Source organism: Aotus nancymaae, unplaced genomic scaffold (genome assembly GCF_030222135.1).
Source record: "Aotus nancymaae isolate 86718 unplaced genomic scaffold, 86718_ANA_hifiasm-v0.15.2.pri h1tg000029l, whole genome shotgun sequence".
NCBI classification, from domain to species: Eukaryota; Metazoa; Chordata; class Mammalia; order Primates; family Aotidae; genus Aotus; species Aotus nancymaae.
Window position 1 is genome coordinate 12,878,005 of NW_026988442.1, and position 27,732 is coordinate 12,905,736.

Genomic DNA, 27,732 nt, shown 5'->3' on the forward strand with positions numbered 1-27,732 from the left:
GACGGAGTTTCGCTCTTGTTACCCTGGCTGGAGTACAATGGCACGATCTTGGCTCACCACAACCTCCGCCTCCTGGGTTCAGGCAATTCTCCTGCCTCAGCCTCCTGAGTAGCTGGGATTACAGGCACGCACCACCATGCCCAGCTAATTTTTTGTATTTTTAGTAGAGACGGGGTTTCACCATGTTGACCAGGATAGTCTCGATCTCTTGACCTCGTGATCCACCCGCCTTGGCCTCCCAAAGTGCTGGGATTACAGGCGTGAGCCACCGCGCCCGGCCTCAACTTTCCATTTTTAAGATGGGGAAATTGAGGCCTCAAGACAGAAAGGGTCATGCTGGGGTCTCAGGAGCTGAAGCTCTGTTAACCCAACCATGCTTTTCCTTGTTCCCTAGACCCCTTCCTCCCCAAGCTTCCCTGGTTTTTCACCATCTCAGGTGACACCTGAATGCATTTTGTAATGCTGATCTTCCCACTGGTGGACACTGTGCATAACACAAAATAACACTGCATGTGTTGTTGCTTTAATAAAGTTCCACTTTTTGGCCAAGGGCACCAGCTCATGCCTGTAATCCTAGCACTTTGGGAGGCCGAGGTGGATGGATTGCCTGAGCTCGGGAGTTTGAGACCAGGCTGGGCAAAACCCATTCTCTATTAAAAATACAAAAAATTAGCTGGGTGTGGTGGTGCGTGCCTGTAATCCCAGCTACTCAGCAGGCTGAGGCATGGGAAGAGCTTGAACCCCGGAGGTGGCAGAGGTTGTAATGAGCCGAGATCATGCCACTGCACTCCAGCCTGGGCAGCAGAGTGAGACTCTGTCTCCAAAAAACTGTTCTACTTTTTTACTGGGGAAAAATAAAAACATAACTGAGTGGAAAGTTTGGGCTAAGTTCTTTCTGTTAGCCCTGCATGTAGGGAGCTTGACTATTTGGATAGCAAAGCTAAAATGGATTCACTTTTGCCTCCTGGTGGCAGTTGCTCAAAATTGCAGGCTAACTACCCGTGGGAAGTGGTACGATGGTCCCTCAAAGAGGCCCACATACTACAACCTGAACATATAAATATGTTAAATCACAAGGCAAAGGGGAGTTAAAGCTAGAAGAGGAATTTAAGTTGCTAATCAGTTGACCTTGAGGTGGGGAGAATACCCTAGATTACCCATGTGGGCCCGATGTAATGACAAGGGTCCTTAGAAGTGGAAGAGGGAGGCAGGGAGATGGCAGCGCAAGAAGCACTCAGTCCAGCATGCTGGCTTTGAAGATGGAGGAGGGGACCAGGATCCAAGGAATAAGGGCAGCCTCTAGAAGCTGGAGAAGGCAGGTAAACAATTCCTCTCCTACAGCCTTCAGCAAGGAACACAGCCCTGCCAATACTTCCTTCATCTTAGCCCAGGGAGACCCATCTGGGTCTTCTGACCTCCAGAATGGTAAGATGATAAATTGTGTCTTAAGTCACTGAGTTTGTGATAATTCATTATTGCAGCAACAGGACACCAACGCAAGACCCCTGAGAATATTCAGGGAAGGAGAAACTGAAATGCTGCCCTTACAATTGTTACAAGGGTCTTCCAAATGTATATACTCCTTCGTTTATTCATTCAACAAGTATTTATGCATCTAGTATGGTCCAGGCGCTGGATACAGGACTGAGCAGAACCAGCTCCCATCCCTGCCGAGGCAGGCAAAGTGGCTGGCAGAACATCCGCATATAGCAGGTGCTCACCAAACGGTGCCTGCCCTTGCCATCAGGATGTGGCTGGGATCTGGGATGGGCTGGTGAGAATCTCCCTTCTTCATGTCTACTGGCTGTCACTCAGATGGCTCCTGTGCTGGAAATATTGAGGAAAAGGAAGTGTCTGTGCCGAGAGCAAACACCAAGAGCAGCTTTGGTCAATATTTGCACCTCTATCCACTGAGTCTGCTGTTTGCGTCAGCTATGGTGAGGGCGCGTGAGGGCCCAGTCTTATGCACTGGTGGACAAACCAAGGCCAGGAGCAGGATGTCAGGGAGCTCACAGAAGGCTCTTCTCATGCCTTTTTGCTTCTAGAATAGGGAAGGGGAACACTGGTTGGGAGGCAGCGCTGGTTCAAGTGAGCTCTGGTGCTCAGGGGAGGGCTTGATGGTGTCTGTGGTCAGCTTTGTAGGCACTGGAGGGGGCCTAGCACAGGTGGGCCTGGGAGCTGGGCCTGATATTTGGGCTGGTGTGGAGTCAGTGGGAGTCAGAGTGCACTGGAGTGGGGGAAAGGCCCCAAGGTATCCTGTGCCAATGAAGAAAAATGGAAAGGCCATCACCTACTGTGCACACGTGTATGCACAGACACACGAACACACACACATGTACCTCCTGATCCCAGGAAACAGTCCACTCTACACACATACACACATGCACCTAACACCATGCACTCACAGACCCACAAACGCTCAGCAGGCCAAACCCCACGTATCCAGACATGCACACAAAACTCCCCACTTCTGCACTCCTGTCGGCTTGTGTAAATAGGCATGTAACACCATCAACCAAGATGCCAATGTGCCCGTTTCATGTCCACAGCCACGCATAAGAGCATGCATTTTCCCCTGAGGCTATTGTGACCCAAGGCATATGTGTACATGTGACAATGCACACACAACCACACGCACATATCAACACACACATTCCTTCACACACACACACAGTTCCTTGGGTCCCATCTAGCCAAGGTGGAGGCTGGCGTTCGTAACCTGGAAAGAGATGGTGGACTGAAGCATTTCGAGTGGAATGTGCATTTGGAGAGAGGCTGCAGGGACAGGTCATGCACGCTTTCTCTTCTGTTCCTTTTTGAGTTAGGGCTCAGTTTGTGACTGGGACCAGGGCTCAGCATGTGATCAGGGTCAGGGCTCAGTCACTGGGGTCAGCGCTCAGTCACTGGGGTCAGCGCTCAGTGTGTGTCTATGTGACAGGGTCAGGGCTCAGTCAATGACGGAGGATGGTGCTCAGGTAGCCTTCTGCCCCTTCTAAAAGGGAGGGGCTTTCTTGGAGAATTTAGAGGTATGAGGCTTGAGGGGTCATTGCAGCCATCCCCCTGCCTACAGGTGCCTCTGTCCTCCCAGGCCTTGGCTGAGCTTGGCTGGGGTGATCAGGGTTCTCTCCTACAAGCAGCTTTCCTTCTAGAGATCTCCTGGCCCCTAAGGCCACAGCTGCTCAGCCCCAGGGGCTTGTAGTGGTTGGCAGCTGGGCTTCGCTGCTGGCTACGTGGCAGCCCCTACGCACATGTGGGATGAGACACTGGCCAAGGCCATGTTTGCAGGGAAAACACTTGCAACCACAAGCAAACTCGCCGCTCCCTGGGTCCCTTCCCAGGGGACCCTGCACATTGGGAGTCTTATAAAGTAGCTTCTGCACCTGCTTGCCTGGGGCAGAGGAGGGCTAGCCTGGGCCGAGAGTTCACCTGTCTCAGGAACCACCTGTGGTAGGCATGGGACTGGGCCAGCACTCCTCCTCTGAGGAGTCTCGGCTTCTCTGTCTGTTCAGTGGGGATGCTACCTCCAGCTGCCCTCTGCGGAAGGGTCATTCCACCCTGGCCTTGCTGTGGGACCTGAGCCAGTGCCGCCATCCTGGGTCTCTGCTGACCCGCCTGAGCAGCAGTCCCTCATTCCTGCCTGGCTCCCTCTCCCTGAGCCAGACACAGATCTGCCCACTCGGCCAGACTGGGCCAGGAGTGGATAGGGGCCATTTCTCACCTGGCCGGGAGGGGATGAGGGCAGGAGCCACCTGGGTCCTCCCCTGTCTGGGTCTGGACAGCTGGAGACCAGGCTGGGCTGCCACACTAGGCTGGACTCTGGCATCAGGTGACACAGTCCTGGGCCTTTTTATGGGACAGGAAACTCCCCTCCGCCTCCCCATTTGGGAGGCTCACCGTCCTTCTCTGCCATGGCTTGGGTCCTGCACCTGGTCCCAGTCTGCTGTGTGGCCCTAGGCAAGACCATTTCTTCTCTGGGCGTTGGGGGTCATTTCCAGAAGGGACTCCCCCCATGGCTCCTGATGATGCATGCAGGGCAAGGTGATGGTTCCCAATGCAGGGATGCCAAAACAGATGTCTGTGGACCTGGGGCAGGGCTGGGGTCACAGTCAGGGCTTGCTCCTTCCAGGCTGGAGTGGGGTTCAGGTGGCTCAGGGGTGGGCTGTTCTGCCCGAGCTCCCTGATGCTCGTTTCTACCCCAGCCCACAGATCCCGGAGGCGGTGGCCAGGGCAGCCATGGCTCGAGCACGTGGGCTGGGCCTGCTGCTGGCACTGCTGCTGCCCGTGGTCAGTGCCTCCATGCCAGGCACTGTGGTCCGACTCAACAAGGCGGCACTGAGCTACGGTAAGGAATGTGCTACCCAGCTCGCGCCTGCGAGCCTGTACATGCGTGTGTGATCTTAAGTGTGTGTGCGTATCCGTGAACTCAAAAGCCCCATGAGGACCCAGATTTTAATCGGAAGTTGTGTCCCTGGCACCCAGACGATGCCCGACACATGGCGCTGCTCAACAAATACTTATTACATAAATGCCTGGGGGGGAGTAGGTCATGTGACCCACGTGCACGTGTGCAGACATGCCTTGCTCTCGTGCTTTAGTGATTGGGCCTGGGTCGGTTTGAGGGGCTGTTTTTACCTGTGTGTGTCTACTTATGAGTTTGAAATTTCACAGAGATGTGTCCACGTGTGTACTTTAGTGTCGGGGAAGGTATAAGCCTATGATGCATGCCTGGATGTGTGTGCACAGGCATGGCTGTGCACCCTGGGTGTACACGCATGCCTATGTGGTGTGTGCACGCACTTGTGTGCTTGGGAGAGGTCTGTCTAGCATCATGCTGCAGGGAGCGTTCTAAAGTTACATCCCTGCTGAGCTCAGCGCAAGAGACCCAGCCACTCTCTGGGTCCCACTTGTGCGAGGCCTCTGTCTTATTTATGACTTTGCTGCCAGATCCTTCCAAGCCTTGCCCCAGTCCCCTACGGAAGGCACAATGAGGAAACTTAGACCCAGGGAAGGACAAAAATTACCAAGGTCCAGGATGCCAGCACAAAAAACGTTCATCCACCTCGAGCTGCCTTTTGGGGAGAATTTGGGTTCCCACCAAAGCCGGGAGATCAGAAGCTGTTTCACCCAAGGCCAAACCAAACTCAGATTACAGGGTAAGAAAGTCAGGTCAGACAGCAGATGGGACTTTCAATGGCCCAGGACACGACAGTGGCTCAGGGAAGTAGCAGGTTCCCCCACCCCTGGGTACAAGCAGCCTTCCGGGACCTTGTATCCGGGCAGATGGGCAGGCAATGAAAGGGGTCAGTGATCCGTGCCAGAGCGTGACAGAGAGCCATGCATGGGTGCCCGCAGGTAGGGCCAGGAGGCCCGCGCCCTCCACTGCCTTCCTGCCCTCTGCCTGTCCTGTGCAAGCCTCCTTTGTCCCCAGGGAGCCCTCCCCAGCTTGCCTGCCTGTGTTTGTTCTTGGCAGAAATCCGCTGGAGGCCCACGCTGGGTGCATTGCTCCCTAGCTGGGCTGAGTGGCTAATTCCAGCGTCCTTCGCACCCCCCACCGTCCTGCAAGCCCCAGAGTCAGGGGAGCACTGTAGATGGAGTCTGAGGTCTGGGTGTGAGTCCCAGCTCAGCTGCAGATGGCTAGGTGAGAGAGGGGCGCTGGGAAACATGGAAACCACAGCCTTTATGCTTCTTGTCAGGGGAGACTAAGGCCCGGAGGGGTGCAGGGACTTCCCAAGTTCTCACAGCGAGTCTGAGCAGAGGGCAGGCCTCTTGACTCCTCATCTGAAGCTCCCTTCCAGCACCATTACCTCTTATTTTAAGTCAACTCTCGTTTAATTAGCATCGATCTGGGGCCCAGCAGCACAGGTGGGTGAGGAAGGCCAGAAGCTCGGGAGCCAGGTGCCTCATTCCAGAGCCAGCTCCCTCTGGCCAGGTGCCCTCACCTCTCTGTAAACTGAGCACGATAGCAGGAAAAGCCAAGCAGTCAGAACAGGGCCTGGCACTGCAGGAGCAAGACGTAAATGAGCGCCGCTATTATTACAAAAATAAATGGCAACGGTAGTAGCTAGCATTTGCTGTACCCTGAGTGTTTACAGTGATCCTGTGTGACAGATACCATTAGAATCATTGCACATGTATAGATGGGGAAACCGAGGCACAGAGTAGCCACACAGGCAGTGAGTAGCAGTGAGCGCTGGAGTTTGAACCCAGAATCTGAGGGACTCTTGAGTCCTCAGCCTCCAGGTGACGCTGTCCCCTCCCCTCCCAAGGGTCGTCCGCTCTGCTCCCATGGGACACCTCCGCAGCAGGCTAGGCATGATTGGGAGATGTTCCTTCTACTTGGGAACTTGGGGAAGGCTCCCAGAGGAGGTGGGATCTGGTTGGAACCTTGCAGGAGGGCAAAGGATTTTGTTGCTTTTAAGGAATAGGGTAAACCAGCAGGATGTTGAGAGGCAGGTGGGGAAGGAGGTCATGCCCGGGCGGAGAGGGCCTGGCATGAGTGGCGCACCCAAGGTGGACTCATGGGGAGTCAGCTGCCCTCCCTACGTGCTTGCAGCAAGCCCACCCTTTCCAGTCTGAGTTCTCTCTGCGCAAGGCGCAGGGCAGATGGCAGGCAGTGTGTGTTTGTGCTACTTGTGGCTCCCGAGGGCAACCTGAGCTCACTCTACCCTGGCCCCACAGTGTCTGAAATCGGGAAAGCCCCTCTCCAGCGGGCCCTGAAGGTCACTGTCCCTCATTTCCTGGACCGGAGCGGACAGGTGCTTCAGCCCACCAGGTGAGTGTTCCCCTCCTGCAGAGAAGGTGCTCCTGCCACCAAGTGGAGTGTTCCTGCTTGCCAGGTGGGTGCTTCAATCCACTGTGTGGACGTGTGCTCCTGCCTGCTGGGCAGACGGTCCTGTCCACGGGACAAAGTGTTCCAGTCCACCGGATGAGCAGTCTTCACTAAATGCAGGTGAGTGCCCACAAGATGATTTCAAAGAGGGAATCAAGGTGGGGATGCAGGGGCCTGGTGCCTCTGAATTAGTGAATTTCACCCTCAGGGGTGTAAGACTGGCTCCTGAGCCCCCAGGGCTGGCAGAACCCTCCGCTCCTTCTTCCAGAAACTGGACACTGCATTTAGACATGAATCTGAGCCTCCTTTACCTCCACCCCACCCCGCTTAATGCAGAGACTGACGGCACAGGGGGGTGGAGCCTCCCAAACTTAGACACCCCCAATCCCCGGCTGGTCAACAGTCACCTTCCACATAGGAACTCAGGCTCACTACTGTCAGATTTTTGGGTTTCCAAGAGAAGATATACATCTAGAATCCATCAAATTTGGAATGGTAGTAGCTAATTAAAAAACATTTAACGCCTGGGTGTGGTGGCTCACGCCTGTGATCCCAGCACTTTGGGAGGCTGAGGGAGCGGATCACCTGAGGTCAGGAGATGGAGACCAGCCTGGCCAACATGGAGAAACCCCATCTCTACTAAAAATACAAAAAGTAGCTGGGCATGGTGGCAGGTGCTTGTAATCCCAGCTACTCAGAAGACTGATGTGGAGGGTCTCTTGAACTCGAGACAGAGGTTGCAGTGAGCCTAGATCGTGTCATTGTACTCCAGCCTGGGCGACAAGCGTGAAACTCTGTCTCAAAACAAAAACAAACAAAAAACATTTAAAACTGTAAGACCCTGGAACAAAGGGTGGGTGGTTAAAAAACAGCAACAACCATCTGGCCAGGGGACCTGAACTGTACAGTGGAGAAACGACTTTCATTTAGGAAATAAAAGAAATCACAGGTTAGCTGGAGAGTGCCTGCAGCTTTGAAATGGGGAGTTTCTGTTGCTGCAGGCTACGAGCTGCAGTCATTGACTAGGATACCAGACAGGGGTTTTCTGCCTTCTGTGGTTCCTGAAGGTTTTCTTTTCCAACCTTCACAACTTTCCAGGCAGGTGTCAGAAACTGTCAAAAACCCGAGCAATCATCTCACCCAAGACCTGCCCCATGCGGGCTCCCTCTGCAAATTCTCCCGACCAGCTGTATCCAACCTTGGTTTGCATGCTCCCTGGTGATGAAGAACTCGCCACCTCCCCCTCACCTCGTGGTTCTAATTGTCAGAAAGCCCTTCTTTACAACACCGTGTGGGTATTGCTCAGAGCACCCACCCCAGAGTTGACCCCATGGTTTAATGGGGGCCACACTTCACCTTGATTACCACCCTGCAGGATCCGGATTCTGAATGTCCACGTGCCCCGCCTCCAGCTGAAATTCATTGCTGGTTTCGGAGTACGCCTGCAGGCAGCAGCTAATTTTACTTTCAAGGTCTTTCGGTGAGTGGATCTCCTTGTTTGGGGGTGAGAAGGGTTTCAGGGATGCTCCGAGGGACACAGTGAGGGGACAGGGATAGCAACTCCCCCAGGACCCTCATCCAGGCCTCTTGACTCCCTATCCAGTGCTCTCTCTCCCTCACCCTTGGAGGGGAGCAAGATGGTGAGGAAATGTCTGAGAATCCTGCTCAGCAGCTCTGCAACTGGGCAGAGTCACTTCACTTGTTTGCCCCTCAGTTTCCTCATCTGTACAATGGGATGAACTTCTGTAGGGTGGTGATGAGGGGTTCGGTGAACGGGTTCATTGCTGTGAGGATAATTACTGTCCTCCCTTTCCCATGGCAAGGCACGGGGGAGATGCTCAACAAGCATCACCATCAGAGTGACTTTTGTGCATCTGGGACGTTGTCTGCCACTGCATGTAATTTCACACCATGAGCTGTGCAGTCAGCAGCGTCTCTTATCTAGCTCCTCTACCCTGACTGACTTTATGGGTGCTTCCTGTGGGCCAGGCTCTGCGCTGGATGTTTTCACATGATTATCTCACAGAAAACTCAGCACAGCCCTGTGAAATATGTACCACCAACATCATGTCCATTTTACAGAAGACGAAACTGAGGCTCAGCACGGCAAGGGGCTGGCCCAGGGTCTCACAGTGAGAGGCTCCGGACAGCTAGCGCTCACACCCATTGTTGCAATGGGTCTTGGGGCCAGGAGCTGTGGGCCTGCCCCAGGTAGGGCCATCTCACTCTGAGAGGGAGGACTGCCTGGGCCCAGTGGCGGGCAGGCAGGGGCTGGGGGATTTGCGAGATCTCTTGTCAGTCATGGTGGGCTCTGCTGGGCGGTGCTGCTGGAGCTCAGGCCTGGCCCCCCTGCAGCGCCCCAGAGCCCCTGGAGCTGACGCTGCCTGCGGAACTGCTGGCTGACACCCGGGTGACCCAGAGCTCCATCAAGACCCCCGTGGTCAGCATCTCTACCTGCTCCTCATTCTTAGGCCACGCCAGCGAGTCTGATGGCAGTAACAGGTGGGTGTCTGGCAGGGTCACAGGCATCCCAGATGCCAAAGCTGTGCTGCTGTTTCCCGAGCTGCGCACTCGGGGTACAAGGGCCTCAGAGGGCCCCGTTATTGTGCCTGTTTTATGATGGAGGACGCTGAGGCTCAGAGATGGGGAGAGGCATGCCTGAGGTCACACAGCAAGTGAGCAGCCAGAGCCTGGGACCTTCCCATCCTCCCCAGCACTTGACAATACACACTAGCTGTGAGCACACTCTTTGGGGAGGGATTTTGGGTGGATCAGACTGGCTGTTAGGACCTCAAAGACCCACCTCTCCCAGCAGAGATGAGAAGGAAGCCAGGGAGGGGCCGGGACCCCCGAGCTCTCACAAGTGGCTGTTCCCTTCTGCATAAAGGCCGGGGACAGCTCCCGCCTCCAGAGCACCTACTGTGTGCTGAGCACCATTCCAGGCCCTTTCCGTGGGTCATTTCATTTGATCCTCCCGGTATCCTACCAGGTAGGTGTTAAATAGTTCCTGAATTTTGCAGGAGAGAAAACAGAGGCCCAGAGTGGTTAAGTGAGTTGCCTAAGGCCACCAGCTGACCAACGGTGTAGCCAGATTCAAGCCCAGGCAGCCCGACTAATCCCATGGCTTGCAAATCCCCAGATGATGTCTACACCTTCCTGCAGTGAGCGGGGCTTGCTGAGGTGTTGAGCATCCTGAAGGCTTAGAAGAACGCAATGTTTGCATCAAGACTGGGCTTTTTCCCCAGAGAGGCATGTGGGTGCATACACCCATTCACACTTATGTCCCGTGATCATCACGTGTGACTCATGACCCCTCACTGTCCTCACAGGCGGGGGAGGCTCACAGGTTATTGAAGGGAAAATGGAAGCCCAGAGGCTTTGAAAACACAGATGCCACCCTCCCACTTCCCCAGAGAGCGGGTTCAGTGAAGCTGAGCTGTGGCTTGGATTGACATTTTTGCAAATCAAGGAACCATAGGTGCCTATGAAGCACTGCTGAGTTGTTTAGAGGGGAAACTGAGGCCCAGAGCCAGGAAGGGACTTTATTAGGTATGTCACAGAAAATTGGATCCAAAGCAGGAAGCAGACCCAGGATCCCAGCTTTACCCCCAACCCCACCCTCACTGGGGTTAGAGTGGCCACAGAGCCAGCTGGCCAAGGTCATGGCCAAGTCTGACTTTTCCAACGTCCTCTCTGTCTCACTCATCACGTTCTTGGCCACTTCCAAACCTGAGATAAATGACCCTCTCCTTTGAGACTCCGTTTCCTCATCTGTGGGGCCAGTTATGCCACTACTGTGCCTGGCAGGTGACAGGGCATCGAATGGGGTTGATTAGCTTCCTGGCTGAGGATAGAGACTCCTCTCCCAGACGCGTGACTGTGCTGAGTGACGGGACCTAACGTGTTTGGAAGCCCAGGAACTCTTTCTCTGTTTCTCTTTCAGCACTTCCCACGCGCTGCTGGTCCTGGTGCAGAAGCACATCAAAGCTGTCTTGAGTAACAAGGTAAAGGGCTTGCAGATTTCTCAGAAAGGAGGACATGGCTTCATCAAGAAGGGATGGTGAAGGAAGGGTGGGAGTTCAGGCAGAGGGGACTTTGCTTGGAATTTTTTTTTTTTAATAGAAGCTTCTTCCTGGTCCCCATGAAGGCAGGGAAGAGGCTGGCTCCAGGGTCTAGGGGAGAGATGGGGAGACCCAAATGAGGGCAGAGTTTATGTGGGGTTGGAGGGGAGGGAGGTTCATTCTCTTGGGGCAGCCCAATTTCATGCTAGAGGGTGGAGTGGGGGTTCATGGGCCTGTGGTTTGTGAAAAGAAGACAAAATGAGAGTAGACGAGGGTGTGGGCATGGGGCCAGCTGCGGCCTGGATGGGTGCTGATCCTTTCCAGCTGTGCCTTGTCTATGCTCCTGGTTCCACGTCTGGGCTGAAAGAAATAAAGCTCCTCCTCTGTGGGGCAGTTGCAGGCATGAAATGCATTAACATTTCAGAAGAGTTGGAAACAATGGTTGGCAGAGTAGGTGCTGCTATTATTATTGCTTTTTTTTTTTTTTTTTTTGAGAATGAGTCTTGCTCTGTCGCTTAGGCTGGAGTGCAGTGGTGTGATCTCGGCTCACTGCAAACTCCACCTCCTGGTTTCAAGTGATTCTCCTGCCTCAGCCTCCCCAGTAGCTGGAATTACAGGTGTGCGCCACCACGCCTGGCTAATTTTTGCATTTTTAGTAGAGACGGGGTTTCACCATTTTGGCCAGGCTGGTCTTGAACTCCTGACCTTGTGATCCACCCGCCTCGGCCTCCCAAAGTACTGGGATTACAGGTATGAGCCACCGCGCCCGGCCTATTGTTGCTATTTTAGCTCTTGTCCTTGTCTGCACGGAGCTGACTTGGTGAGAGAGGGTAGCTGAGGGCCAGGGTCCCACTGCCCGGGGGAACTCATGCTCTCCCTGCCCTATCCCATCCCAACCCCAGTGCTGCCTTAGGGGCAGCAGTAGAGACCAAATCCACCTGCTGCATGCCACTCACCCCCCAGAGGGGGGCTGCAGCTTTCCATCTTACAGATGAGAAAACTGAGGCTTGAGGGTGAAGGCGGTGCAGCTCCTCTTGAGATTCCTGTGGGATACCCAAGTGGACAGCGTGACCTTGCCTGTTGGTCCAGCCTCTTCCGCTCCCCATCGTCCCCCTACTGCCCTCATAGCCAGCCTCTTCTGGGCAAGGGGCTGCAGGCAGCACTGCAGGAAAGAAGACCTGCCCTCTCCTCTTCCTCGTGACCTTGCCCAGCCCGGTCTTGCCAGCTCTTGCCTGGTTAAGGCAGTGAGTGCCCCTGGCCTTGCGGGTCCTCCTCTGCCCCCATCTTCTATCACACTGATCCCAGCATAATACCCTTCTCTGGCTGCCCATGGTGCCCGGGCGAACCTCTGCAGCTCCCTGGCCTGGCATCTGAAGCTCAGCCTGGTCTGGCTTGCTGATCACTGCCTGTCCCCGCATGGGCACCACCCTCTCACCAGCTGGCCCTCTGAGCCCCGCTGCGGCAGACTCCCTGCCTCAGTTGCTCAGGCCCAGCTGTGACCACCTCTGCTGGGCTCCACAGCCCTGTTCTTTCTTCAGTGGCTGGGGACCCATGCTCACACTGCCACCTGCCTTTGAGCTGCTTCTCCTCTGTTTCTTCAGTGCCTGGAAGGGGTCCCAGGAGATGCCCACTGGCCGGTAGAGGAAGGGGTTCCAGGTGTGGTGTATGAGTTGGGAGGCTTCTAGACAGGGCCCCTAGACCGCCCCAGCCCTGCCCCCTCAGCCCTAGGGCTGTCCTAACCGCAGCCTCCTCCTCTCTGTCTTGCCACAGCTATGCCTGAGCGTCTCCAACCTGGTGCAGGACCTCAATGTCCACCTGGGCACTTTAATTGGTAAGATCTGGGAGCCAAGGGAGGGGGCTGGGGCCTTGCCATTGTGTTAATGGAACCCCTGGAAGTCTCTCTGCCGCATCCCAGAGAGGCAGGGGCAGGGACGGGCATGGACGTCATTAGAGGTGTTCTGTCACTTGCTCAGGGACCAGGGCTTCATGTGGGATGTTTGGTGGCTACAAGTATGCACCTTCTTTAATCGAATGGTTGTGCATTTATTTTGAGGCTGCATTAGAAAGGATACATGACCGCCTCCTTGGACTGGGAATTTTTTCTTTTTTTGAGACAGAGTCTTGCTCTGTTGCCAGGCTGGAGTGCAACGGCACAGTCTCAGCTCACTGCAGCCTCTGCCTCCCGGGTTCAAGTGATTCTCCTGCCTCAGCCTCCTGAGCAGCTGAGACTACAGGTGCCTGCCCTGCTAATATTTTATATTTTTAGTAGAGATGGGTTTTTGCCATGTTGGCCAAGCTGGTCTTGAACTCCTGGCCTCAGGTGATCCACCTGCCTTGGCCTCCCAAAGTGCTGGGATTACAGGTGTGAGCCACCATACCAGGACTGGACTGGGAATTTCATAAATATTAGTGGTGGGTTCTGATTCTTGATAGTGATAGAAGGTTCTGGTTTGCAATTAAGTTTTTGAAAAGAAAGTTGATTGAAAGAAGAACATGAAATCAGTACAGGAGGATGCGCTGCGCCAAGTCTAAGGGCCGTGCTGTGGAGCCTGCCTGCCTGGGTTCCCAGCTGTGCAGCCCAGGTTGTGTCACTCAACCTTTCTGGGCCTCAGTTTCCTCCTCTGTAAAATGAGGACAATCATAGACCCTCCCTCTTAGGGAGGCTGTGAGAATTAAATGTGATAATTCACATAAATTGCTGAGCACAGCCCTGTGCCCAGGGAGCAAGCTGGGTTTATTGAATAAAGCGCTGGACTTTGTTTCTTGGGTTGGATGGAAAAAAGAAGACAGATGGGGTTCTTGAAGCAGCTCCAGGAGGGTGGATGGCGACCCAAGGGGATGCCATCTTGTCCCTTCTTGCAGCCTCAGACTCTGCGGGCATCAGGCCCAGGGCTGTGCGCTGTCTGTAGGATTGAGGGAGGTGAGCAAGAGGGTGGGATGAGGAGACCTAGGGTGTCAACTGCAGGCCAGCCACGCACGCCAGGCGCTGCTGACAGCTCTTCCTGCAGGATGTGTCTGGGGGAAAGACTCCATCCCTGAGGGCTGGGCGCTTCTGGGTTCTTGCCATGAATGGGGTGTGTGTGTGTGTGTGTGTGTGTGTATGTGTGTGAGAGAGAGACAGTCTGTGTGTCTGTGTGTGTGTGTGAGAGAGTCTGTGTGTCTGTGTGTGAGAGAGAGTCTGTGTGTCTGTGTGTGTGTCTGTGTCTCTGTGTGTGTCTATGTATCTGTTTGTGTCTGTGTGTGTTTGTGTATGTCTGTGTGTGTTGTGTGTGTATCTATGTGCGTGTGTGTGCATCTATGTGCATGTGTCTGTGTGCATGTGTGTCTGTGTGTGTGTATCTGTCTCTGTGTGTCTGTGTATGTCTGTGTGTGTGTCAGTGTATGTTTGTGTGAGTCTGTGTTTGTGTGTATATCTGTGTATCTGTATGTCTGTGTGTATGTCTATGTGTATGTCTGTGTGTGTATGTGTGTCTGTGTATATGTGGGTGTGTGAGCCTGTGTGTGTGTGTGTTAAGAGATGATCTCAGTTTGTGGTTCCTTCCTCTTCTGCCTGGAGGTTTCAGGGCCCCCATGTTCCCCTAGGATTCCTCCCACACCTCAGCTCTCCACCTTGGGTCTTCTGGGTTGGACTGGCTTCCTTCCCCTGCCCCCACCATGTTCAGAGTTAGGGGGTCTAACCCTGAGGCTCCAGCCTGTATATTCCACTTCCTCCGGGACAGCTCCTCCTGTGAGTCCCACAGGCCCCTCTGGCTCAGCGTGTCCTCAACAACCCATGCTTTTCTGCTCCACAGTGTCCCTGTGCCTGTTCCCTTCTCAGGGGCCAGCCACCATCCTGGCAGGGCCCAGGGCTAAGGCTTCCTCTCCTGTCCGTCTTCTTCAGGGCTTCCTCTCCTGTCTGCCTCTGGCTTTTCCCAAGGTCCTCTTTACCCAGGAGTGACTGACGGGAGTAGGCCACTGCTGTAGGCAAATCCCCGGCAGGCAGACCCTGAGACCAGGATTTTAGTGTCAGTGGTCAAGTGGGAGGTGCTCCTAGGAAGCACGGGTTGGGGAGGAGTGCAAGGAGACAGAGAAGGAAGGTGTCCATGAGCAGGTCACTCTGTGGGCAGCTGAGGCCTCAGTCTCCTTGGGGAGCTGTTGGGACGGAGTTGAGCATGCCTCAGCGTGGTCCTACCTGAGGGCAAGGAGCTGGGTGTGTTTCCACCAGCTCTCATCAGTCATGGTTCACGTCCCCACACACCCCGCTGTCCACACTCCTGCCTCTTCTGCAGATGGAGTCCCAGGTGCTCGCAGCCACGATGGTTAGTCCACTTATGACTGTGGCCAGAGTGGCCTTCCAAATAAGACCCCATCAGACTGTATCTTACAATATGAATATGAAAGTGGGTCAACCTCATCTTCTGAGCAATATTATCAGTATTTAAGAACTGCAGTGGCAACTCCCCACCCGTTCTTAGACTCGTCACAGAAGCATCCCCTGTTGATTTTGAGCAGGGGTGACATTTTCCCAGTGAGTTCAGCACGGCCTCCTCACTTGGCATTTAGTCTTCACAGTCTGAGCAGAATCCGGAGCTTCATCCTTGTTTCCCTGGCTTGAAGCTGCTCCCATCTGAAGCGCACCTTCTGTCTGGCGGCTTTGCCTGGGTTTCTAGTGTCTCTTCCACGCCACTGTCATTGACGTGAAGTCTGGAGCTGCTGTCTGTTGGCCACTGCACTTTGCAATGGGTTGACTTTGCTTTTGAGCAGGTGACTGCATCTAACTCTCACATGGGCAGGGACAGGGGTGCTGGTGGGCTGTGGCGGGGGGGGTCGTGGCATGCTAGGGTATAAGCCAGGAGGGACACTGGGAAGGATCCCAATGTGTCTTGGTGGTGGATTCTTTAGTGAATATTTTTGTATTAAGGTAGCTTTGGATTTCCTGCACATTTTTTTTTTTTTCTTTTGAGATGGAGTCTTGCTCTGTTGCCCAGGCTGGAGTGCAGTGGTGCGATTTCGGTTTACTGAAACCCCCACCTTCCGTATTCAAGTGATTCTCCTGCCTCACCCTCCTGAGTAGCTGAGACTACAGGCATGTGCCACCATGCCGGGCTAGTTTTTTTTTTTTTTTTGTATTTTTAGTAGAGATGGGGTTTCACCATGTTGACCACGCTGGTCTCAAACTCCTAACCTCAGGCGAGCCACCCCCCTTGGCCTCCCAAAGTTCTGGGATTACAGGTGTGAGCCACCGCGCCCGGCCGCCTTGTGTAAACTTTTAACAACAGTCCCGCAAGGCGGCATCATTATCCCCAATGTACAGATGGGAAAGCAGAGGCTCCAAGCACAGTATCTCAGCATGGTGCTAAGAGACCCCCATGAACAGCTTGCCCTGATTGTCTTCTCACATTTCACAACCCAGCTCAAATTTGCCTTATCTGGCGACCTTTCCTGGCTTTCTCTGCTTTCCCTACTGCCGAACGCCCCATATTATTTTAATAGGGGGCACCTGGAGGCCAAGGAAACTGGATTTGGTATCCAAGCATGTGAGTTTGAAGTCTGGTTCTGGTGCCCACTTGCTGTGTGACTTTAGGAAATTTACTTGATATCTCTGAGCCTAACTAGTCTATCTAAAAAATAGAGATCAAAATTCCTGCAAGCGTTGCTATAAGACAGAGCAGGTTAAATGATTGCCCTTCCTCCTCAGTAGGGATGTCTCCATCAAGATGCCATGTAATTGGGATCATTCCAAAAACCAGCTCTTGCCCTTATCTTTTCGGAATTAAAAAAAAAATCTCATAAAAGAAATCTAAGTGTCCAGCCTAGGGGACTGGTCATATACCTAGAGTGTGGCGTGATAGAAGCCAGGAATTAACTAATGAATAATTTTTATTTAAAAAATTTCATATTGTACGTTGACTATCTGTTGATTGATTGATTCATTGATTGAGACAGTATCTTGCTTTCTTGCCCAGGCTGGAGTGCAGTGGTGTGATCTCGGCTCACTGCAACTCCACTTCCCAGGTTCAAGAGATTCTCCTGCCTCAGCCTCATGAGTAGCTGGGGCTATAGGTATGCGCCACCATGCCTGGCTAATTTTTTTTGCATTTTTAGTAGAGACAGGGTTTCACCATGTTGGCCAGGCTGGTCTTGAACTCCTGACTTCAAGTGATCCGCCTGCCTCAGCCTCCTAAAGTGCTGGGATTACAGGCGTGAGCCACCGCGCCTGGCTGACAATTTATAATTATACATATTTATGAGGTACAAAGTGACTTTATCATGTATGAATACAACGTGGAATAAATAAATCAAACTAATTAACATATCCATCACCTCAAATTCTTAGAAGCCACTACAAATCGTAGTTTAAGGGCACTTAATCCCCTAGCAACATGCCTGGTAATGTACTCACATACAATAAAAGCGAACGTTTACTGTGGCATTGTTAGCACCATTTTACAGATGAAGCAGCTGAGGCAATCTGTCTTGAGAGCCTGTTGTCTTCACCAAGTTATAATGCCACACTGTTGAGAAAAAGAGAGGACAGGCCAGACATGGTGGCTCATACTTACAAGCCCAGCACTTTAGGAGGCTGAGACAGGAGAATTGCTTGAGCCCAGGAGTTCAAGACCAGCCTGGGCAACATAGCAAGACGTCTATCTCTACAAAACAAAACCTTAAAAATCAGCCAGGCATGGTGGCATGCGCCTGTAACTGTAGCTACTCAGGAAACTGAGGTAAGAATCACTTGAGTCCGGGAGTTCAAGGCTTGCAGTGAGCCATAATTGTGCATCACTGCACTCCAGCCTGGGTGACAGCACATGACTCTGTCTCTAAACAATAACAAAATAAAAGAGAAAGAGAGGACACAGTACTGTGTGGCTCCACTCCAGACATAGAGAAAGAAAGAAAAAATGTTTATCTCTGTGCAAGAAAATATTGCAAAAGAAAATTGAGATTCTGGGCTATATTTTTTCCACCTTTTTCATGTTTTCTTTTCTTTCTTTCTTTCTTTCTTTTTTTTTGAGGTGGAGTCTCGCTCTGTTGCCCAGGCTGGAGTGCAGTGGTACGATCTCAGCTCACTGCAACCTCCACCTCCTGGGTTCAAGAGGTTCTTCTGCCTCAGGCTCCCGAGTAGCTGGGATTACAGGTGCGTGCCACCACGCCTGGCTAATTTTTATATTTTTAGTAGAGAAGAGGTTTCATCATGTTGGCCAGGCTGGTCTCAAACTCCTGACCTCAGGTGATCCGCCCACCTCGGCCTCCCAAAATGCTAGGATTACAGACATGAGCCGCCACAGCTGTCTTTTTCATATTTCTTTTCTTTTTTTTTTTTTTTGAGGTGGTGTCTTGCTCTGTTGCCCAGGTTGGAGTGCAGTGGCGTGATCTCGGCTCACTGCAACCTCTGCTCCTGGGTTCAAGCGATCCTTCTACCTCAGCCTACCGAGTAACTGAGACTACAGGCATGCGCCACCATGCCCAGCTAATATTTTTTGTATTTTTAGTAGAGACAGGGTTTCACCATATTGGCCAGGCTGGTCTTGAACTCCTGACCTTGTGATCCACCTGCCTCGGCCTCCCAAAGTGCTAGGATTACAGACACGAGCCTCTGCTCCTGGACTTGTTCTTTGAAACTTCCCAGCAAGAGTATTCTGAGGCTCAGAGGAGTTGGGCTCTGAGCTGCGCCTCCCCGAAGGCTGCTCGGAGGATCTGTAGGTAAGCTGGACTTCTGTGATCTTGTACTAACTGGCCCCAGTGGGATGTGCCATTGGAGTTCCTATAGGAGGCAGTGTGATGAGGTGCGGGGAGCATAGCCTTGGGGTCTGACTGACCAGGTACTGCATTCCTGAACCTCACCAGACTGTGTGTGCGCATGTGCAAAATAACCCTACAGGATCGCAGTGAGGATTGAATGAGATGCTGTAATTCAAATGTCTGGATCTTGATAAGTGAGAGCTCTCTTCTTTTTCTGGGGTTCCTTCTTACCTTCGTCAGGGAATATTTTTGCCTGGACTGGGCCCTTCTCTTTCCTTCTAAATTGGGGTCACTAGTCTCCCAGCAAAGGGGAACACAGAAACCATACTTGTTAGAATCATGTCTAAACTAGGAGTCGGCAGGCTGTGAGTATCTCAATCCTGGCCGTGTGCACTTTGCTTGCTCGGAGGCTTGCCCTGCCTCTTTTGTTTTGTGGCCTGCTCTGGTTAATCAGGGTAATCAGACAATCCACTTTTCTGGATAGATGAAACGTTGGCAAGCTGTGCTAAATATGCCACATTTTCTTCTCCATCCTGGTTTCATGAAGGCCTCAACCCCGTGGGTCCTGAGTCGCAGATCCGCTACTCCATGGTCAGCGTGCCCACTGTCACCAGTGACTTCATTTCCCTGGATGTCAATGTAAGTGCCTCTGGCCCTCCCAGAGCTGGTGGGGGAAGTGGGGGCTGCTGCCCCTGGAGTCCTTGGTGCCCCAGAAGATTCCTAAAGGAGCGGGGGAGTGGGAAAGGACAGGAGGAGCTGGAACAACACCCCAGCTGGGAGCATGACACACGGATGAAGGTGTGAGCCAGACATGAGGCATCTCGTGGGGCTGGGGGATGGGGAGTGGCATCCAGGAGCCCAGGTTCTGCCATGGAGCCACCTCCCTGCTGAGGCTCTGCCGCTTTTCTCCCTCTCCCCCACTCCCACCCCCACAGGCTGTTCTCTTCCTGCTGGGCAAGCCCATCATCCTGCCCACGGATGCCACCCCTTTCGTGTTGCCAAGGCACGTGGGCACAGAGGGCGCCATGGCCACCGTGGGCCTCTCCCAGCACCTGTTTGACTCTGCGCTCCTGCTGCTGCAGAAGTCCGGGGCCCTCAACCTGGACATCACAGGGCAGCTGGTGAGGGCCCGACCTGCAGCCCAGGGCCCATGGGGCAAGAGCTCCCTGTGGCCCAGCCTAGGGAGATCCCCTACAAGAGGCCAAATTGTGGGCGGTGGTGCCGCTGGAGTTGGAGCCACAGGGTGGCTGTTGGAAGGGTTAAATGGGGTCTATTGGGAGTGATTCCCCAGGGGGAGAAGTGGTGATCTACCTTGGGGAGCAGCTGCCCTTTCTAAAAGCTGTCGTGGGCTGGGTGCTGATTTCAGAGGTCGGATGACAACCCGCTGAACACCTCTGTGCTGGGCCGGCTCATCCCGGAGGTCAGTGATGTTTCTGATCGTTCCAGGGGCTGAGACAGGGGCTGGGGTGGGGTTTCTCTGGGCCATGGGCTCTCTGCTGGCTCTTATCTGTCCCAAGTGAACTTCAGCATCTGTCCTTAAACCTACTCCTCTTCCATCTTGGGGAGGCGCCAACTTCGGCCCAGACGTCACACTCTGTCTCTCTGTGCCTTCACCTGAGCAGTGTCTGCTGCTTGGAATGTCTTTCTCTTTCCTTTCCCTTATCCTGCTTCAAGACCAAGCTCAGGGTCGCTGCCTCAGGGAGACCCAGCCCCCTCATCTGGTCCAGCGGCCCAGGGGGGGACTGGAGGTCCCCAGTCACATATATCACCATGGTGGCCTGATCAGCATTTGAGGAGTGACTGGCCAAAGAGCCTACCAGCTGCCGCCCCAGCAGGGCCTCCTCTGCCTCTGCCTCCCCAGGTGGCCCGCCAGTTCCCCGAGCCCATGCCCGTGGTGCTCAAGGTGCGGCTGGGTGCCACACCTGTGGCCACGCTCCACACCAACAATGCCACCCTGCGGCTGCAGCCCTTCATGGAGGTCCTGGCCGCAGCCTCCAACTCGGCCTTCCAGTCCCTCTTCTCCCTGGATGTGGTGAGTGCAGCGAGCCCGGTGGGGCTGGCCGGAAGGTGGGCAGTTGTCACGGAGACCCCCCTTCTGGCTGCACTGTCCCTGCGTCTTTTCTCTACTCACATTAGTGTCTTTGCTCTTCCTTGAATGTGTCAGGACACTCCTGCCCCAGGACCTTTGCACGCACTGAGCCCTCTGCCTAGGACTCACCCACCCTGGCTCTTGGCATGGCCAGCTCCCACTCCTCTTCCAAGTCTCAGCTTAAATGTTGCAGCCTCCCTGGCCTGCCCTGAGTGACAGGGTCCCCGTCAGCCTTCTCCATGCCTCCTCTCTGCCTTTGTGGCCCCTGCCACTCTCTGAAAGGATGACATCTGTTACTGTGGTCATGGCTCCCCTTTCCCTCTGCTGGTGGCTCCTTCCCAGGGCAGGGGCCTGGTGTGCCTTGTTCACATTGTGTTGTTCCCAGTGCTCAGCATGGGGCCTGGGGCATAGCAGGGGCTCCACAGACACCTGCTGCCGGAATGAATGGGGGGAATGTGTGGGAGGCTGGGTAGCTGGTGGCCCCCTTGTGGCTCTGCACCCTCTGACCCTGCTGTCCCCATGTGCCCAGGTAGTGAACTTGAGCCTCCAGCTCTCTGTATCCAAGGTGAAGCTTCAGGGGACCACGTCTGTGCTGGGGTAAGCGAGGCCACCTGGACCCAGCAGCCTTAGTGTGTTCTTCTGTGCAATGGGTCCACCACCACAGATGGTCACTGTGTCAGCCAGGGAGCCTGGGGGTGGGGAGCTGTCAGACCCTGTCCTGAATTCTCTTGCTTCTCTTTCAGGGATGTCCAACTCACGGTGGCCTCCTCCAACATGGGCTTCATTGATGTGAGTGTGGGGCTGGGGCCTCTAGAGACCCCCTCCTGGGCGGGGCATGCCTTGAGGCTGGGGAAGGTGTGTCTGTGTACGTGTGTGGAGCCATGTGCCTGTGTGTCCCTCTATAGCCGCTAAAGTCAGGCTTCCCCAGGCTGCTTGGGGACAGTGGCCAGTCACCTCGTCTGCCTGATACTCTGCCTGGCAGTCGATGACTTGTCACCCAGCCCTCAGCCCAAGAGTCCATTGATCAGTTGGACAAAGAATGTGAGCTGTCCCTTTAGCCAGGTGACATTATTGGGTCATAGGCCACCATACATCTTCTTGTCAGCTGGCATGCTGTCAACATGCCCCCCTTCTACCCAGCTGCCAGTCTGTCTGTTGGTCATCTGTGTCAGGCAGTCTACTGGCCAGTCCACCTGTTGGTCACACAGTGCGTGAGTGTCCACAAGTCAGTGCCTGTCCTTCAGCCTCCCCTCCGGAGAGCGCTGCTGCTGGCTGTGATTCTGTGAAGGCTGAGCCAGCCCTGGGGGTGTCACTGGGCCCCACTTGAACCCAGGACATGAGTGACCTGGCATGCTCCCTCTACCTCAGCCTCTGCCATCCATCCATTGTCTGTCTGTCTCTGTGTGTGTTTATGTATATGTCTTACTGTCCATCTCTCCTGGCCCCTTGGCTGGGATGGGCCCATCTCCCTGGCTCCGTGGTTGCAGACAGATCAGGTGCGCGCACTGGTGGGCACCGTGTTTGAGAAGCCCCTGCTGGACCATCTCAATGGTAAGCCCTGCCCGCCACCCCAGCAGGGCCCTTTGGGCCCCCTCCGTACCCCACATCTGCTCAGTGCTCAATCCAAGCCCCCTTCCTACCTCCCAGGCTCAGAGGGTGAGAGGGAGCCCCTGGAGCCAGCAGCCCATGGGTGTGTGCCACTTGGCATACATCTCTGTAGCAGCTGTGTGATCTTCACCAAGTGGCTTTTTCTCTCTGAGCCCCAGCTTCCCCTTCTATAAAATGGGTATAGTAATAATGACATCTTTCGGCCAGGTGCAGTGGTTCATGTCTGTAGTCCCAGCACTTTGGGAGGCTGAAGTGGGTGGATCACTAGGTCAGGAGTTCAAGACCAGCCTGACCAATATGATGAAACCCTATCTCTACTAAAAATACAAAAATTAGCCAGGCGTGGTGGCACATGCCTGTAATCTTAGCTACTTTGGAGGCTGAAGCAGGAGAATCACTTGAACCTGGCAGGTGGAGGTTGCAGTGAGCCAAGATTGCGCCATTGCACTCCAGGCTGGGTGACAGAGCGACTCTGCTCAAAATAATAATAATAATAATAACAACAACAATGGGAATGGCGTCTGTCTCCCAGGTGCCTGTGAGGACTCAGTGCCATGATGCGCATGAGGGCTGCGGCACTGGCTGGCTTCGGGTGACGATCGTTTCTTCTTTCCCACCTGTAGCTCTCCTGGGCATGGGGATTGCCCTCCCTGGCGTGGTCAATCTCCACTACGTCACCCCTGAGATCTTTGTCGATGAGGTGAGAGCCTTTGGGTGTGACCAGAGGGGTCTCCTTCTCCCAGAGGGCCTGAGTGAGGTGGGGGTCACCGCTCTCTCTCCCCCGGCTGCTGCCGCCAAGACCATGCCATGAATCCTTAACTGCAATGAAATGAAAAGTCCAGGATGCCGAGAGATGCTGGGTCGAAGGTTTTACCCTGCCTTTAGTCCTCATCAAATGTCACACCAGGCCACACTCAGGGAATTGGGGCCTTCACTTGCCCCTTGATTCTGTGCCTTGGGATGGGCATGACCCCTTTGGTATCTGGGGCAGATGACAGTGGGGCTTCTTCTGCCTTGTAGACAAACTGTGCAGGCTGGGTGGGAGTAGGGAACTTCCTGAATTTTCTAAAATTGCTTTCCCTGGATCTGAAATTGTGGGCCCAGGGTGAGATTCAATCACCTCACTGCCCGGGGCGAGATCTTACAGCTGCTGTCTTCTTCACCTGGGGCGTAAAAGGAAATTCACTCAGCAAGACATACATAAGACAGAAAGCTGAACCCAGGTCTCTCAAGCCCAAGGTCTCACGTGCTGTTCATACCTCATGAGTGTGACCTGCTGATGTAATTCCAGGGAGGATGCCCATGTCCCTTAAGAACTACTATCTCAAGGCACTTAGGTGATCCATCCCCATGAGAAGGAACAATTGGTACACAGAGGAGCAGGGCTATGTGGGAATTTCCCTAAGACTCCCCAGAGCAGGCACAGTTGGTGGCTGATGCACCTTGGCACTTGACCCAGCCACTGGGTCAGAGGTGAAAAGTCGCTAGTCAGCACTGTCCGATGGAACTTTCTGGAAGGATGAAAATTTGGACTGTCCAAAGCAGCAGCCATAACCAGCCACAGGTACATGTGGCTACTTAGCCCTGAAGTATGGCCAGTGCACCTGTAGACCTGAATTTTTTATTTTATTTCATTTTAATGAATTTCAATTTAATTAGCCATAGCCACTAATTGTGGCTGCCTTCTTGGACCACATAGCCCTAGACTACGCACTACATTGGGGCAGGAACTGGGTCTGGCTTGTTCTCTGCTGGCTCCCCAGCACCTGCCACAGGGCTTGGCTTGTAGTAGAGGCTTGAGGAAGATTTATTGAATGAATGAATGCATGCATGAATGAATGATCAGCAGCCCTCCAGAATGCTCCTGCAGTGTAGTGTAGTAAGGGGAGCCAAGGTGCGGGGGGAGGTGCCTGGCTCTGCAGGAGAGACTTGGACTTGGAAAACATGCTCCATGGTTCTGGGCTCCCATTCATAAAGCATCAGTGGTATCCGCCATCAGAGCAGCAACCAATGCCTTTCTAGGGGGTCTCACTGCATCCTCACAGTCGCCTTGTGAGGTGGATGCTCTTACTAACCCCAGGTGACAGACTGGGAAACTGATGCCCTGAGAGGCAAAGAACTCTCCTCACAACCTGTAGCAAGAATGGCAGAGCAGAACTCGGAGCCAGGCTGAAGGGGTGGCTGGGGTTCTGCCAGTGCTTGTGCCTCTTCTGACCTGGTCCATGGTTTCCTTTGCCCTTCAGGGCTACGTGGTGATATCCAGCGAACTCTTCTACCAGAGCTGAGGCAGGACCACTGGGAGGCCTGAGAGTGGGCCAGCTTGATGCTCAGGGGACCTTCTTATCTCAAGCCACTGGGGAAACTGAGGCAAAACCATGCTTAGTCATCACCAACAAGCGGAACTGCCCAGCTGGGCTGTTTCATCTTCCCTGAGTACCTGGGTCTCCCTCCCTCACTTCTGCCCTATCCCTTCCTCCTCCTCTTCTCTCCCTCTTCCCTCACCTCCCTACTCCTTCCTCTGCCCCACCCCCAGGGGGAGCAAACTGCTCCTCCAGGCTGTATAGACCTCCCCTCTTGCATTAAACAACTTCTCTTGAGCTGCAACTTCCAGCCAAGCCCGGCAGACTCTTTGCGTACCTAAGGCCAGTTCCCTACATGCAGTCTCTGGGTTCTGTCTGTTCCTGGAGCCACCAACACTGCCTGGGAGAAGAAGACGATGTAACCATATCTCTGTTGATGACATCTCTGTCGATGACATCTGTTGACTCTATCACCTCTTTGCCTGGGGGAGCTCCTATTTTGAAAGAGGACCCTGGAGAGCCGCATGGATGAGCCTGAAGTTAGAGAACCATGGTGGCACTTTGGGCACCATGCCCCCTGCCTGGCGGCTTGCCCCATCTTGTGACTAGAACCTCATAGGAGCCCCATGAATCAGGCAGGCAGAGACTGGAGTTCCATTTTATGGATGTGGGGACTAAGGCCCACTGAGGAGGGGAATGCACAGAGTCTTGGAGCTGAATGGTAACACGAGCTTCCTACAATCCAGACATAAGATGTCTCGTTCCCTCTCCTGTTCTCCAGCTCCCAGAGCTGGACCTTGTCCCTGAGTCACAAACTTCAGGTGATGGGGAGTTCATTGCCCTTCTAGGCAGCTTCTCTAGCTTTGTTTTTTTTTTTTTTTTTGAGATGGAGTCTTGCTCTGTCACCCAGGCTGGAGTGCAGTGGTGCAATCTCAGCTCACTGCAATCTCCGCCTCCTGCAATTCAAGTGATTCTCCTGCCTCAGCCTCCCGAGTAGCTGGGATTACAGGTGCACGCCACCATGCCCAGCTCATTTTTGTATTTTTAGTAGAGACGGGGTTTCACCATATTGGCCAGGCTGGTCTTGAACTGCTGACTTTGTGATCCACCTGCCTCAGCCTCCCAGAGCGCTGGGATTACAAGCGTGAGTCACTGCGCCCAGCCGCAAGTTTTTTGTTCTAAGGAGGTATCACCTGCTTCCCAGGCCTCTGCCCTTCTGGTTAACACTGAACACATCTAACCCCGTTTCCCTCTGAATGCTCTTCACACCCAGTGAATCGCACAGGAGAGGATGACCTAGGGAACACCAAGGGATGTAAATGCCAGCAAGTCAAAGCCATGTGATTTTCTCCCCCGATAAGCTAATCTGTTAGTCAGAGATAGGATTCCTTCCTGCCTAGATATATGGGATTTATGTTCTGTTTTTATTTCCTCTGGGGAGTAAAAGGTGCCTGAATTTTTACCACCAGTAAGCAAAGCCCTTGGTACAGTGTGATCCTAGCCACTCTTCCTGTGAGGATTCAGGTTCATTCCTAAAGTTTCCAGTGTGAGAGACTGAAGGAACTGGACCAAGCCCAGAGCCTTGGTGCTGGAGAAAAGGTTGCAGGTGGCACTGAGAGAGTGGCAAGGGGCAGGTTGGAAAATCCACCCCTCTAATTTTGCTCAGGACAATGTGGCTTGTATTTCATTTGGTTATTTGGTTAATTCATTAATCCTACTTTTATTTAGAGTTAAAATAGGCTCAGCTCTAGAAGTAGGGGAGGGAGACCCAGGCACTCAGGGTGGTCTGGAGTGTGAGAGAGACAAAAAGCTTACGACATAGCCGTAGTCCTTAAAGGAAGTTAATAACCCAGGAAAAGATTTTGGGCTCAATATGTCAGTCCAGTGATCCATCCATCCACCCACCCACCCAGCCATCCACTCATCAGTCCATATAACCATCCATCCATTTGTCCATCCATCCATCCATCCATCCATCCGTCCATCCATCCATCCATCCATCCATCCATATAGCCATCCATCCATTTGTCCATCCATCCATCCATCCATCCATCCATCCATCCGTCCATATAGCCATCCATCCATTTGTCCATCTACCCACCCACCCATCCATCAGTCCATAGAGCCATCCATCCATTTGTTCATCCAACCATCCATTCATCCACCCACAAATCAATACATGTAGCCATCCATCCATTTGTCATCCATCATTAATCCATCGATCTATCCACCTACTCACTATACATCAATGTATATAACCATCAATTTGTTCATCATCCATCCATGCATCCATCCATTCATCTATCCACCCATTACCCACTTATTCAATCATTTTTTCAACCAGCCAGGCTTTGTTTGTACCCATGATGTGCCTATTTCAATAATATATATTATTTTAGGAGAAGCAGGGATGAAAATGCCTGAATCAAGCTCCCTGCCCAGAAGAAAGCTGGTGGTCTGTCCAAAGAGAGTTGCCCTATTCCTAAGGGACACCCTTTGGTCATTCAGTCAGGTGCCTTCTGGGCTCTGGCTGCTGAGAGGGACAGATGGGTGCAGCAGTCTGAGTCCAGTTAGAAGGTAGAAAGCACATAGGAGCACAAACAGGAGAAGTTTAATATGAAGAGTTATTAACTATGATGAAAGAGTCACTGCAAGACATAAGGAAACTCTATAGCGTCCTCTAGGGCTGAGAGAGAGTACCTAAGGAAAGACAAACTCGGAAGGGCTCCGGGCCTCATTGGAGAAGTCATTGCTCAGCCTACTGGATGGCACAGATACTGGCTGGTGTGGCCAGGTTGGAGATGGCCTGAGCTGGCCTAGAGTTGCTGGGCAAACGATAAGCAACTAGGACCTTGGGAGCTAGTGTGCAAGCAGCGTGGGGGGATGAAAGAAGGGAGCGCTGGGGTGCGGCTTGCACATGGAGGAGCTCAGGGGTGGCTCTCTGGGCTACAGGTGACTGGAGAGAGGTGACGTGGGGCTACTTACGGAGGAGTCTGGGCACCGGCATGGGCAAGAGGCCTTCAGGGGGGTTGGGCCAGATGGGTAGGGACATGTGGAGTAGCTCTGATTTCTGTTTGGAAGGGCTGGCCCCAGGCTGAGGCTGCAAGTTTGCAGAGGGAT

General features: G+C 53.5%; 1 protein-coding gene across 1 annotated transcript; it reads left to right on the plus strand.

Annotated features, from left to right (window-relative positions):
* Positions 1 to 3,391: 3,391 nt before the first annotated feature.
* BPIFB2 (BPI fold containing family B member 2) lies at positions 3,392 to 24,916 on the plus strand. Its single transcript, XM_012454981.2, has 16 exons — positions 3,392 to 3,447; positions 4,200 to 4,342; positions 6,679 to 6,772; positions 8,205 to 8,309; positions 9,185 to 9,331; positions 10,773 to 10,833; positions 12,661 to 12,721; positions 19,163 to 19,254; positions 19,551 to 19,736; positions 19,982 to 20,035; positions 20,477 to 20,647; positions 21,234 to 21,301; positions 21,448 to 21,493; positions 22,192 to 22,255; positions 22,936 to 23,012; positions 24,556 to 24,916. The coding sequence occupies exons 2-16, from the start codon at positions 4,234 to 4,236 to the stop codon at positions 24,595 to 24,597; spliced, it is 1,377 nt and encodes a 458-aa protein (XP_012310404.1). The 5' UTR covers positions 3,392 to 3,447; positions 4,200 to 4,233; the 3' UTR covers positions 24,598 to 24,916.
* The last annotated feature ends 2,816 nt before the right edge of the window (positions 24,917 to 27,732 follow it).

Coding starts and splice junctions, on each gene's coding strand:
- BPIFB2 (XM_012454981.2), top strand. CDS start 4,234: ATGGCTCGAGCACGTGGGCTGGGCCTGCTGCTGGCACTGCTGCTGCCC. Junction 10,834..12,660: donor AAGCTGTCTTGAGTAACAAG/GTAAAGGGCTTG, acceptor GTCTTGCCACAG/CTATGCCTGAGCGTCTCCAA. Junction 21,302..21,447: donor GGGACCACGTCTGTGCTGGG/GTAAGCGAGGCC, acceptor CTTCTCTTTCAG/GGATGTCCAACTCACGGTGG.